The sequence below is a fragment of the Cicer arietinum genome, chromosome 5 (genome assembly GCF_000331145.2).
Source record: "Cicer arietinum cultivar CDC Frontier isolate Library 1 chromosome 5, Cicar.CDCFrontier_v2.0, whole genome shotgun sequence".
Lineage (NCBI taxonomy): Eukaryota > Viridiplantae > Streptophyta > Magnoliopsida > Fabales > Fabaceae > Cicer > Cicer arietinum.
Genome location: NC_021164.2, coordinates 52762775 through 52776221, shown reverse-complemented (window position 1 = coordinate 52776221; position 13447 = coordinate 52762775). Strand labels below are relative to the sequence as shown.

At 32.2% G+C, this 13447-nt stretch overlaps 2 protein-coding genes across 13 annotated transcripts; both read left to right on the top strand.

Annotated features, from left to right (window-relative positions):
* Positions 1-2568: 2568 nt before the first annotated feature.
* LOC101492116 (ABC transporter C family member 3-like) lies at positions 2569-4318 on the top strand. The gene is made up of 4 exons (XM_073368374.1): positions 2569-2637; positions 3378-3441; positions 3529-3768; positions 4245-4318. Exons 1-4 carry the CDS (start codon positions 2569-2571, stop codon positions 4316-4318), a joined length of 447 nt encoding a protein of 148 aa, XP_073224475.1.
* Positions 4319-5204: 886 nt separating this feature from the next.
* On the top strand, positions 5205-13363 carry LOC101491790 (ABC transporter C family member 3-like). 12 transcript variants are annotated; one of them, XM_027335755.2, is made up of 13 exons: positions 5205-5333; positions 5420-5460; positions 5590-5634; positions 6268-8096; positions 8568-8654; positions 8754-9404; positions 9690-9854; positions 10353-10647; positions 10760-10974; positions 11802-12107; positions 12199-12262; positions 12725-12964; positions 13057-13363. In XM_027335755.2, exons 4-13 carry the CDS (start codon positions 6306-6308, stop codon positions 13167-13169), a joined length of 3927 nt encoding a protein of 1308 aa, XP_027191556.1. In that variant the 5' UTR covers positions 5205-5333; positions 5420-5460; positions 5590-5634; positions 6268-6305; the 3' UTR covers positions 13170-13363. The 12 variants fall into 12 exon arrangements, 9 of the variants coding, with proteins under 9 accessions (XP_027191556.1, XP_012572990.1, XP_027191554.1 ...); XM_012717536.3 differs by having other exon boundaries at positions 5590-5711; XR_003473469.2 differs by having other exon boundaries at positions 5210-5460; positions 6237-8096; positions 10760-10953; positions 11950-12107.
* Positions 13364-13447: the final 84 nt, after the last annotated feature.

Below are 13447 nucleotides of genomic sequence, written 5' to 3'. Positions count from 1 at the left end.
AAAAAATAAGCAACATAAAGGGGTAAGTCACAAAGACTTAGTGAGGAGACAACAACCACCATCAATTAGAAGGAAAACATAAAAGGCACGAATAACTGTTTAATCGCTTGACAGAAATATTAAAAATCCAGTGAATAACGAAACGAAATCAAAATGAACAACCTTAAAATCATTATAAAAATCAAACAAGTAACAATACAAATTTTTAGAACCAAGAGGGCTTTATCTCATTGATAGCCCTTTCCTCTTAAGGGTGGCATTTCCCTTAGGGGCGGCTCCATCTAACGGATGACCCTCTCCTCTCAATCCCGCAACGCATCATCACGTATCAATTAGGGAGCTTACATCTCGTTGATAGCCCTCTCCTCCTACGGATAACCTCTCTCGTAGGGGCGGCTCCATCTAACGGTTAACTCTCCCTAATCAACACGTGGTAACTAGGTGCACCTAACGCAGTTAACGATTTAATAATTATAACACCGATTTCCCAAAACATGTATTAAAAATCATTTCATCGTAATTCATGAAAAACATACTCAATCGCATAACAATTCAAGATTTAAATATTGTAGCTTATACGTAAATCAAAATAATAACATATTATATAACAACGACCGTTAAATTAAATAATTGACGAAATCGAGATAAAATTCAAAAGTTGTGTTTCCCAAATTTTTCAATAGATATTTTAATATAGAAAACAAGTAAAATAATAATAATAGCAGTATAAAAATATATGACGATGATCGTCGTCAACTCACAGTTATGGAGAATCGTCTAAGTTTGCTCTCCAACAACTCTCAGAGTAGCCGACAAGGTCTCAGTTGACAAATCTGAGTATCAAAAATATTTCCAAGACTTTAGAGAAATTTATTCTAAAGTTTATCTAACTCTAGGAAACCCTCAAAATCGTTTAAATATACCCTAAACACAAAATAAGATTTTTAAACAAAACTACATTTTTCTATGAATTCATACTAGGATTAGAGTTGTGCATTTACCTCAATGAGTCTCAATCAACAACTCTCAAGAGATGGGTACCTTTTTACTTCCTTAGAACACAAACCCTAACCCAAAAATTATACCCAAGAGCTTGGGAAAATATGAGGAAGCTTGCTTAGAGAGTGTATACCCTTTCCATGGGTTTATTGGGGCTTTAGGTGAGAGAAAGAAGAAGAAGGAGAAAAGAGAAGAAAAGAGAAGAAAAGAAAATGAAAATGGAGAAGGATTGGTTGCTGAGAGAGAGAAGGAAGAAGGGGGAAGAGTGAAATGAAAAAGAAAAGGGAAAAGTATGTTTTATCATTATTATTATTATTATTATTATTATTATTATTATTATTATTATTATTATTATTATTATTATTTAATTATTATTATTATTATTATTATTATATATTTTCATTTATAAGGGACACGGGGCGTGTCACAGGGAGCCATAAATTCTGGTAAGAAACTCAATTCTAGTAACTATGCCTTTCAAATGTATGTGTCTGTCAATGAAATCAGCATTAGTATTTTGACACACAAATTTAACAATAAATTCGATAACTATTTAAATGGTTAATGCAGTAAAATTAGAGGGTTATTATGTTCATTGAATGGTTAATTATGTTCATCAACCATGCACATAACATAATTATCTATAATGTTGAGCATTATTAACCACAATTTTCAGGTGCTTAAATATACATGACATCCATTAATTATCCAAATTATGTGTAGATATACATGATTTCCATATAATCAATTATACGTTATATCTATTAACCACAATTTTTGTTCAAATATACACCTAAAAATATGGTTAATGTCATTCAAAACTACGGTTTCTTATGTTCAGTAGATGATTAATAAGTTGGGACACTTGTTATATCGATTAGTCATTTACTAAACATATATTTTAACTACGTTAACCATCTAAAATTTTGTCTAATCTTGTTCTATTTTGTAATAAAATAAACATAGATATTATGAAATAGGGTAGTAGAACTTGATTCCTTCACTCCATATTTGTTGTTTTTGAAGGTGTTGCTGGTTTAGCTGTGACATATGGTCTTAATCTGAACATCATACAAGCATGGATGATATGGGAACTTAGCAATTTAGAGACCAAAATCATATCAGTAGAAAGAATACTTCAGTATACTTCCATTCCTAGTGAGCCTCCTCTTGTTGTTAAGGAAAACATGCCACATCATTCTTGGCCATCATGTGGTACAGTTGACATTCACAACTTGCAGGTAGTGGGAGTTATTACAATGTTCTTAAATATGTTACTAAATATAAGTTTCTTTTAAATTACTAGATACATTTATTATTTTTTATAAATATACTTTTTTTATGAATATGTCTATGAACAAAATCGTATTTTAGAAACATTCTTATACAAAATAAATACATTAACTACACTATATTTCTTTAAAAACATTCTTATACAAAATAAATACACTAACAACATTTTTACGATTAACTACTGTTGGGAGAATTATGATTGATGGTATCAACATATCTTCCATTGGACTTCATGATTTGAGGTCAAGATTGAGCGTTATTCCTCAAGATCCAACCATGTTTGAAGGTACTTTGAGGAGTAATTTGGATCCAATGGAAGAGCACACATATGAACAAATTTGGGAAGTGAGTTAGTTCTCTCTGTCTCCCTCTGTCAATCACACTCTATAGCACCTCCTTTTAATTTAAATCATAGTTTATGAACACTTTTAAGACATAATCTCTTTTAAAAACTCATAGTTAGAATGTCAAATAGATTGTATCTGATAACAACTTCATATTTGATAAACGAAGCGAATAATAGTTTCTCATTGGTCCAAGAAAGTGTATGAGTGATGGCAAAACAATTTGAAAAGACTCATTTGGTTTGTGGAGACAGTTGACAACCGTTTAAAGTAGTTTGGGAATGTTTACACACTTTGCTTTATCCAAAAACATTGGGCATGTAGTCAAGGTTTTAATTGTCACATATGTAGGAAAATTCTATTATTATTTAAATGTCTTTTTCAAAGTTCAATGCAACATTAATTGTTGATTTGTCAATAATTTCCTTAATTATTTATTGTAGAAATATGAGATGTGACAATTAATGATTAACGATATAATAAGAAAAAGATAAATAATGACATCAAAAGTACCATACTTTATAGTCTGTCTTGATATATATAAAAAGTCTAAAATTGACAATTAATAAAGCACGGAGCGAGTAGTTGTGTCACGATTTCCAATGTTGTCGAGAATCGCGGTCAGATGTAATTGATACACTCTCAATCGCAACTTGCAGCCACTTTGCACTCGCAAGAACATAAAAAATCTTGATATCATTCAAATTAGTAATGCAATTTGATTATAGTTCTTTTATATAGACACTAGATATGTGTCAACTTGGAGATGAAGTAAGAAGGAAACAAGGAAAGTTAGACTCAATAGGTTTGTGTTTTAAAACCTATGTAACATAAGTATATTACATATATTCATGGAATTAAACTTTTTTATATATATAAATGGATGGTACAGTGAGTGAGAATGGTGAGAATTGGAGTATGGGTCAGAGGCAATTGGTTTGTCTTGGTAGAGTGTTGCTTAAGAAGAATAAAATCTTGGTATTAGATGAAGTTACTGCATCGGTTGACACAGCCACTGATAATTTGATACAGCATACTACTAAGCAACATTTCTCTGATTGCACAATCATTACAATTGCACATAGGATAACTTCTGTTATTGATAGTGATATGGTTCTACTACTTAATCAAGGTGAGAAAGGATGTAGTATTACATTTTACTTGAGAAATAATTACTGTAGGACTAAATTTAGATAAATTTTGCGATAGTTTTTTTAAGTGGTTAACGCAGTTCAAATATGTTGTTAATAACGTTCAGTAAATGGTAAATGGATATATTATGTGTCGCACACCTCATTAACTACAAACTTAAACATGGTTAACCATAATTCTATTCAAGTGTTCAACTACATGTACAATTTGAGCACCTATAAATTATAGTTAATCATATCTAAATTTGTGGTTAGTAAAGTTATGTTGATTTGGTACTTGGTATATCCATTAATCGTCTAGTAAACGTAATTAATCACTTATTTGAAATGTGATAACCAAATAATAAAATGCCATAAAAATTGTCAAATTTTAGTTGTTTAAATGGTTGTTTTCTTTGAATTTGCAATTTATTTTTGAAGTATTTTTTTTATATGATTTCATTGGATATTAATACAGGACTAATTGAGGAATATGATTCCCCAACAAGATTGCTAAGAGAACAAGTTATCATCTTTTGCTCAACTTGTTGAAGAGTATACTACAAGGTCAAATTCCAGTTTTGACCCACAAAAATAGGAGTGTTTATATTGTAACCACAACAAGTTGGGGAAATTGCAATGACAATGTGTTTTCTTTCTAGTTAATTGGAATTTGATATTATCGGTAATCTTTATTTATAATTATAACTCTTAGAAATGAGTTGGGTCTATCTTGATATTATTTTAAAATTTAGATTAAACTTAACTAAATTTCTACAAAGTTGATTTGTAAGTCTATGATTGCTTCTATTTATAAATTCATTGTCATACTATATTTTATTCAACGTAGGATTCTTACCAATAATAAAAAGAAATTACTTAATGGCTATACAATTTTAATAAAAGAAAAACAAAAAATTTCCTAAAGATAGTATTGAAAATTATTTGAAAAATATTATTGAAATCGTGAATTTGAAAGTGTTCTTTGCACCTGTAAGTAAAAATTGAGAGTGAGATGAATATACCGAACTATATGTTTTGAGATTAAATTAATTCGAATTTTCTCTTTGATCTCTATTTAATTTATATTATTAATATATTATTTATTAACTTTTTATTAATATTAATATTAAAAATATTAAAAAAAAGAATAATACATGGTCGTCTCCAAGATATGTCACAGTACTACAATTCAAACAGAAAAGTCCTCTTAACATACGATGGCATCCTAAAAAGCAAGGTAAATTGATTAATAACTTGAAAAAAAGAAATAGATTGGTATTTTTATAAAAAAAAAATGGATATTAAAAATATCCATTTTTTACATAATTATAATTTTTTTTCTCCAAATTTTAATTTTTTTCCAAATTCCCCATTTCTAAATAAACTTTTATATTTATCTTCTTTATTCAAACAAAACAGTTTAAGAATCAAAGAAGTGTAAGAATTGTGATACACAATTGAGCTCCCTATGAGAAAAAAATATTGCATTGAAATCAACATCATCAGCCTCATCTTTCAAACCTGCCAGCACGAAAATTGGAATTGACCCATTTTCCAACTTTATGTATTTCTTAATCTTCTTTTCCCAAAGTCCCATTAATTTATCTTACTCCCTCAATCACTCACTAACTAACTTTATTTTGACCACAGATTATAGTCAACAAGTTAACTCAATTGGTTTCTTTTTTAAGGTATACTATTTCTCCATCTCCATGATTCACCTTGTAACTGATTTTTTCCTTCAACCCATTTTTGCATAATCCTAGTTTCTTGTACTTACTACAAACTCAAAGTACTGTTTATTTTTAACTATAATGTAGATACGAAGTATTCACTATTGTTTAAGGGTGTATCAGACACACAAGGTGAATTCTTCTCTCTCAATTTATGGATTTTTCCATATATATAAGTGAAAGTTTGAACTTCTGATCACTTGCTTAAGGTATTCAAGTCTCTTTTCGTTTAAGCTACTAATACACACTTCTAGTTAGCTTACTTATATGTTTGTCTAACTTTATGTTGTGCTTACTAAGCTACTTTTCATGATATGAAGAACATGATGGTTCAAATGAGCTTATCAAAATTTTGCATTTGGATACTAAAATAATTGATTCATTGTTGTTTTGTATGTGTTTGTTTTAATGTTAAGGATACGGTGATAGAGGACTTATAGTTAATCAAATTAATTAATTATTAGTTAAAATAGACTCTGATACCATAATATGTTTTTTATTTTTTTATTTTTTTATTTTTTATATTGGGTGTAACTCAGCTGGATAAAACCAAAGTTTTCATTCTTTATAAACTCATTTTAGGTGTTGTCTCTATTAAATGTATGACTTGGGCTTTTTTCCTATATACAAAATTTGGTACTTGGTCTATGCTTTTGTTTATTCTTGTTGCCTTGTTATTACTGACTTTGTAATCTATGGAAACCTCATTAATTGTGTTTTCTTGCCAATAACAGATTGTTTCTGAGATAGGTTCCTCTATTACAGGTTTCTTTCTTTGTTATGTGAATTGTTCTGTCACTAATATGACTAAGCATGACCCTCTAGAAGAGTCCCTTTTGAAGGGTGAAGCTAGTGTAAGCAAAAGCAACGGTTCGTATTCCAAAGAGACAAAAGGAAATGATATTTTAACCAGTTATTCAAATGCTGGATTTTTCAGCATTCTTACTTTCTCATGGATGAGTCCACTGATAACTCTAGGCAGTAAAAAGACATTAGACCATGAACACCTACCACTTCTATCTACCAATGACACTGCCTATGGTACTTTCTCAACTTTTAGAAACAAGCTCGAGTCGGAGTGTGGTAATGTTAGGAGTGTGACGACTATTAAGCTTGCCAAGGTTTTGTTCTTTTCAACACGGCAAGGGATTCTTCTATCTGGCTTATTTGCATTATTGTTCACATGTGCTTCTTATGTAGGACCTTATCTTATTGACAATCTTGTTCAATATCTCAATGAAGAAAACAAGGTTAAAAAGGATGGATATATTTTGGCTATTGCATTTATTGCTGCAAAGCTTGTTGAGTGCCTTTTCATGAGGCATTGGATGTTTAAGTTCCAACAAGTTGGGGTCAGGATGCAATCAATGTTGGTGTCAATGATCTATGCGAAAGGTTTGACACTTTCGCGTCAATCGAAGGAAGGACACAGCAGCGGTGAAATCATAAACTTATTGACTGTTGATGCTGCAAGGATAGGCGAATTTTGTTGGTACATGCATGATCCATGGATGGCTGTTTTGCAAGTTTCATTGGCTTTGTTTATTCTTCATAGAAGTGTAGGCGTTGCTTCGATAGCCGCTTTTGCTGCAACTGTAGTTGTGATGTTGCTAAACCTTCCTGTGGCATCATTGCAAGAGAAGTTCCAAGGCAAGTTAATGGAGTTCAAAGATAAAAGAATGAAGGCGACGTCCGAGATTCTAATGAACATGAGGATTCTTAAACTTCAAGCATGGGAGATGAAGTTCTTATCGAAGATTATTCAGCTTCGAAAGACAGAGGAAATGTGGCTAAAGAAATTTCTTGTTGGTACAGCAATTGTTAGATTTCTCTTCTTTAATGCACCAACATTCGTGGCTGTTGTTACTTTCGGTGCTTGTGTTCTTCTAGGCATTCCACTTGAATCAGGAAAGATCTTATCAGCACTTGCAACATTCAGAATTCTTCAAATGCCTATATACAATCTTCCCGACACAATTTCAATGATTGCACAAACAAAGGTGTCTCTGGATAGGGTTGTCGCGTTTCTTCGTTTGAATGACTTGCAAACTGATGTAGTTGAGAAGCTTCCACGAGGTAGTTCTGATATAGCAGTTGAAATAGTAGATGGAAGATTCTCTTGGGATGTATCTTGTGTCAATAACACAACATTGAAAAACATAAATCTTAGAGTTTTTCATGGCATGAGGGTTGCTGTTTGTGGTACTGTTGGATCGGGAAAGTCAAGTTTACTTTCTTGTATAATAGGGGAAATACCAAAGATATCCGGCACCTTAAAGGTGTGTGGAACAAAGGCTTATGTTTCTCAGTCTCCATGGATACAGAGTGGCAAGATAGAAGAGAATGTACTATTTGGTAGAGAGATGGATAGGGAAAAATATGAGAGGGTGATAGAAGCATGTTCATTGAAGAAAGACTTAGAGGTTCTACCATTTGGTGATCAGACCATTATTGGAGAGAAGGGAATCAATTTGAGTGGTGGACAGAAGCAAAGAGTACAAATTGCCCGTGCGCTTTACCAAGATGCTGATATATATCTGCTCGACGATCCGTTTAGTGCTGTTGATGCTCATACAGGATCTCATCTCTTTAAGGTATTTTTCTAAAATCTACTTTTTTCAGTACAATCTATTTTTTCTTTTCATGATGACATCAAATTACTGATATAATATTCTGATGTTTCTAGCATTCTAATTTTTGAAGATTGCTAAATTCACTGCATCCTAATTTAAATGTTAAACTTCTATATCAACATGGCGTGACACAAGTGGTAAATGCTTGAATCCCTTAACCATTTGGTCAGGGGTTCAATTCCTGACCGTGCGTATGGAAAAACATGGTAGGAAAGGTCAACCTCTTAAATGGATTTTAGTTACCTCAAATGATTAGTCTCTTGCAGTATGGTTAAGGGGTAATCTTGTAAACTAGACAAGAATATTTAAACACAAGTTGTAATTTGTAACCCAAAGCCTGATTTATAGTAAGAAATTGTAGTCAAAGACGCAGGCGCAATTGAATGGAAAAGCTGTTATCTAACTTTACATTTACTACTCTATTGTTTTCAGGAGTGTTTGCTTGGCCTTTTGAAAACTAAAACTGTGATATACATAACACATCAAGTAGAGTTTTTACCAGATGCTGATCTGATACTGGTAAGTGATTTATATATTTCATGCTCATGAATTCAAAGTTTCAAACTTTTATATCATACTGTTTTCTTATTACTTTTCTGTTTCTTACAATTCATTTAGGTCATGAAAGAAGGAAGGATAACTCAATCAGGAAAATACAATGACATTCTTAAGTCAGGAACCGATTTTATGGAACTTGTAGGCGCACATAGAGCCGCGTTGTCTTCGGTTAAGTCCTTAGAAAGAAGGATTTCATTTAAAACATCGAGTATTACTGGGGAAGACACAGGTTCATTAAGTGATTTTGAACTTGAGCAAGAAGTGGAAAACATAGACGATCAAAATGGACAGTTAGACGAAACAGTTAAGCCAAAAGGCCAACTTGTTCAAGAAGAAGAACGCGAAAAGGGAAGAGTCGGGTTTAATGTCTTCTGGAAATACATCACAACAGCTTATGGAGGAGCTCTTATGCCTTTCATATTTATTTCACAGATACTCACTGTGGTTTTACAAATTGCAAGCAATTTTTGGATGGCTTTGGCAACTCCTGTTTCAGCGACTACGGAGCCTGATATCGGAAGCCTTACTCTTATGGTTGTCTATGTTTCTTTGGCAATTGGAAGTTCCTTTGCCACCCTTGCCAGAGCATTTCTTGCTATCATAGCTGGATACAAGACTGCCACCATGCTCTTCAAGCAAATGCATTTGAGCTTTATTCGAGCACCAATGTCATTTTTTGATTCCACCCCAAGCGGACGAATTCTTAATAGAGTATGTCATAATATGTTTATAATTCTTCACTGGTTTACTTTTTATTTCTTTTTCATGGTATCAGAGTCTGTTACGCTCCTTCAGTGGTTTATTTTGAAAAGACTAGTTGGTTAGATAAGTTGCTTACATCATCATGGCTTAGTGCATTATTTTGGACAGTTTGATTTATCATATTCTTTTTATGTTATTTCCAAAAGACTAGTTAATTCTTTTTTATGTTATTTTCAAATGACCATATTGAATGTAATTTTTTGTTCATGTTTTGGTTTTACTTTTTTGTTGTAGGCTTCAACAGACCAAAGTGCAATAGATATGACCATTCCAAATATTGCATGGGGATTTACATACAATGTGGTTCAGCTCTTAGGAAATATTGCTGTGATGTCTCAAGCTGCATGGCAGGTGTTCATAGTGTTGATTCCTGTCATGGCAGCTTGCATATGGTACCAGGTATTTTTCTGAATAACATCTAACCATGTCATTTAACACAACTCATGTTTGATGCCACCAGATGTGTCTCACTTAGCAACACACTCTTTTCAATGCGTATTCTTCTATTTGTTGAAGTTCACGTGGATCTGATAATTATTCAAGCACTTGAAAAACCCTCCCTTGAAGCCTAGCTGTCAAAGGGGAAGAACCAAATCTCTGAAATATCCACCGAGCATTGCATATTACTCGACGTGGGACTTGGACACCCTATAATACCCAAGTCGCTATCAGTGTTCCACTATACTTATGTGGGAGCAACATGATTTAGTGAAGCCTATTTGAGTTTCTACTAATAAAAGAGTGGGTATTAGGAAGAGTGTTTAGAGAGCGTAATGCTAGCGCTCCTCTTGCCTTTATCAAATATTTAACTGCACTTAATTTTATCACAGTTCTCAAAAGTTCAGAGAGGAATAAAGAGAACAAAATATGAATATATCTGCTATTCTTATTGTACAGCGATATTACTCAGCATCAGCGCGGGAATTGGCGCGATTAACTGGTATATGTCAAGCTCCAGTAATACAACATTTTTCTGAAACAATTTCTGGAGCAACAACTATAAGAAGTTTTGAGCAACAATCAAGGTTTAATGAAATTAATATGAAATTGATTGACAAATATTCCCAACCTAAATTATACAGCGCTAGTGCAATGGAATGGCTGAGTTTCAGATTGGATATTTTATCCTCTACCATATTTGCCTTCTGTTTGGTTTTCTTGATATCTTTTCCAAGTTCAATAGCGGATCCTAGTAAGTATTTAAATTTTAATTACTTTTGACATGTTTACTAGCCACACTCTTACATCGTGGCATTAAGCACAAAACTTCTTTAATTTCCTTCTTCAATTTTGTTTTTGTCAAGGCATTGCGGGATTGGCTGTTACATATGGGATTAATCTAAATTCTGTACAATTTAATTTAATCTGGTTTCTTTGCAATTTGGAGAACAAAATTATATCTGTAGAAAGAATACTTCAGTACACCTCTATCCCAAGTGAAGCACCTCTTGTAATAGAAGACAACCGACCAGATCATTCTTGGCCATCATTCGGAGAGGTTCATATCCAAGATTTACAAGTACTACACCATTCAATAACAATTTATCTGATATTGAAATTTACTATTGGATTGAAAGTTACCATCATATAGGTTATATATGTAAAATTTTGCATCAATCTAAAATTATTCAATATGTCGCTGAGATATATGTCATTATAACATCATATAGACTTTCAACATACTGGAAAATTAGAACCATTAGGTCATAAACTTGCTATTGTATAAATTTTATGGATCTGACAAAAGTAATTAAAATGATAAATAGTCATTATGCAATGGTTGGATTTACATTCTTCTAAAAAATTATTAATGGTGTATCAGTGCTAAACAAATACACCAATGTTTCATTTGGTACATATATTTGTTTACAAGTCCATCATGGTATTTTAGATCGTATCTGTAGAAAAAAATAAAGAAAAGTAGTGGAATGCTATTATGCTTTGTTCTTCATTCCCAGCTGGTTTAAAGAGAGAATACAAGAAACTATCTTCATTGAATTAAGGAGAGATTTTAGGGAAATAAAAAATAAAACATATCATATGTATAAATTAATAGAAATAAAACAGAAAATCTGCACTATTACAATAGAAATTAATAAGAATTCTCCAATAGTATGTATAAATTTTTTTGGTGTTAAGGATCTAGGATCTTGTTCTAAAAGAAAGGGACCCTAGTTATCCGAAGTTCTGCTGGGAGGTAAGTAAAGTCTGGTTAATTATTATCCCAGCTAAGGTTTAAACGGATACTTCAAATTAAGTCGTCCTTAACTAAAATTCATTAATCGCTTGAGTCCAACCATTTGATTAAATTGTATTTATAATTAGATAAGACATTATGTGATATAGGTTCAATATGCTCCTCACTTGCCTCTTGTCTTACGCGGACTTACATGCACTTTTATTCCTGGAGCAAAAACTGGCATTGTGGGAAGAACGGGAAGTGAAAAAACAACTCTAGTTCAAGCACTTTTCAGACTTGTTGAACCTGTTGCAGGACAAATATTGATAGATAACATCAACATCTCGTCGATTGGAATCCATGACTTACGGTCGAGACTTAGCATAATTCCTCAGGATCCAACAATGTTTGAAGGGACTGTGAGAAGCAACCTCGACCCGCTGGAAGAGTACACAGATGAACAGATTTGGGAGGTACATTGTTTTGCTTAATAATATGAATAACTGATCCTTTCAGTCCAAGTTATACAAATTAATAAACTTTAACTTTTAAGAAATGTTTTAGGCTCTAGATATGTGTCAACTAGGAGATGAAGTGAGGAAGAAAGAAGGAAAGCTTGACTCTACTGGTTTGACTGCTCAAAACTTTAAGCATATACTCCCTATGGACTTAAATATAAGCAAAAAGTTACATGAATAAATATATGTACCTTTATGTGAATATTTAAGTTTGGAGGAAATATATTCTCTCTCCATTTCAGATTTGTTTTCTTTGGTCAAAACATGTATTCTGTGTTTTCTATTAATATGTTCCGACCAAAGAAAAAAATGCATATTAAGTATGTTCTATATTTGTCTTTTTCGTATTTGTTTTCTTTTGAACTGTGGTTTCAGTTCTAACAATCTTCATGGTTAATAAGGATAACAATTTAATAAAATTGTTATATTACACTCATTAACTTATTTTTTACTGTTCTTAATCTTTTGAAAAAAATTCAAACATCACTTAATATGAGACAAAGGAAATTTAAGTGTTGGAAATCAATTTTATGCAATGTATTACTTAGCATCATCCATCATGAGTTCTGCAGTTACTGACAATGGAGAAAATTGGAGCATGGGACAAAGACAGTTGGTCTGCCTCGGCCGTGTTCTACTTAAGAAAAGCAAGATCTTGGTGCTCGACGAAGCTACTGCATCAGTCGATACCGCTACAGATAATCTTATTCAGCTGACAGTAAAACAACATTTCTCTGATTGCACAGTCATTACAATTGCTCATAGAATAACTTCGATTCTTGATAGCGACATGGTTCTGTTTCTCAGTGAAGGTCAAAACCTGTTTTATTTTTCCTTCTTTATTTGTCACCATTTTTTTCACTCGTAAATGTGAACATGATTTTTATTCATTCTGATTCTACAGGGCTTATTGAAGAATATGATTCACCAAAGAAGCTGCTTAAGGACAAATCTTCATCTCTTGCTCAACTAGTTGCAGAATATACAAGGAGGTCAAACACTGGTTTTGGAAGTTGAGAGTTGAAACTGAACAGAAATTAAACTAGACTAGAAGCTATAGTATAAGTTGTAGTAATGGTATAAAATTTAAGAATAATGTAGTTTATATCTTTTTTTAAGTATTACTGAAGCTTGAATATTATAGAAAGTTAACATTTGTTTGAATTATTAAAAGTTAAGTTTGGTGTAGTAAGAACAAAGGTTTGAATTTACTACTTTTTTTTTTAGGAAGGTAGTAAAGTTTGTTTAAATTATTAGAAAGTTGGTTTGAGTTTAAAGATAGGTAATAAATAATT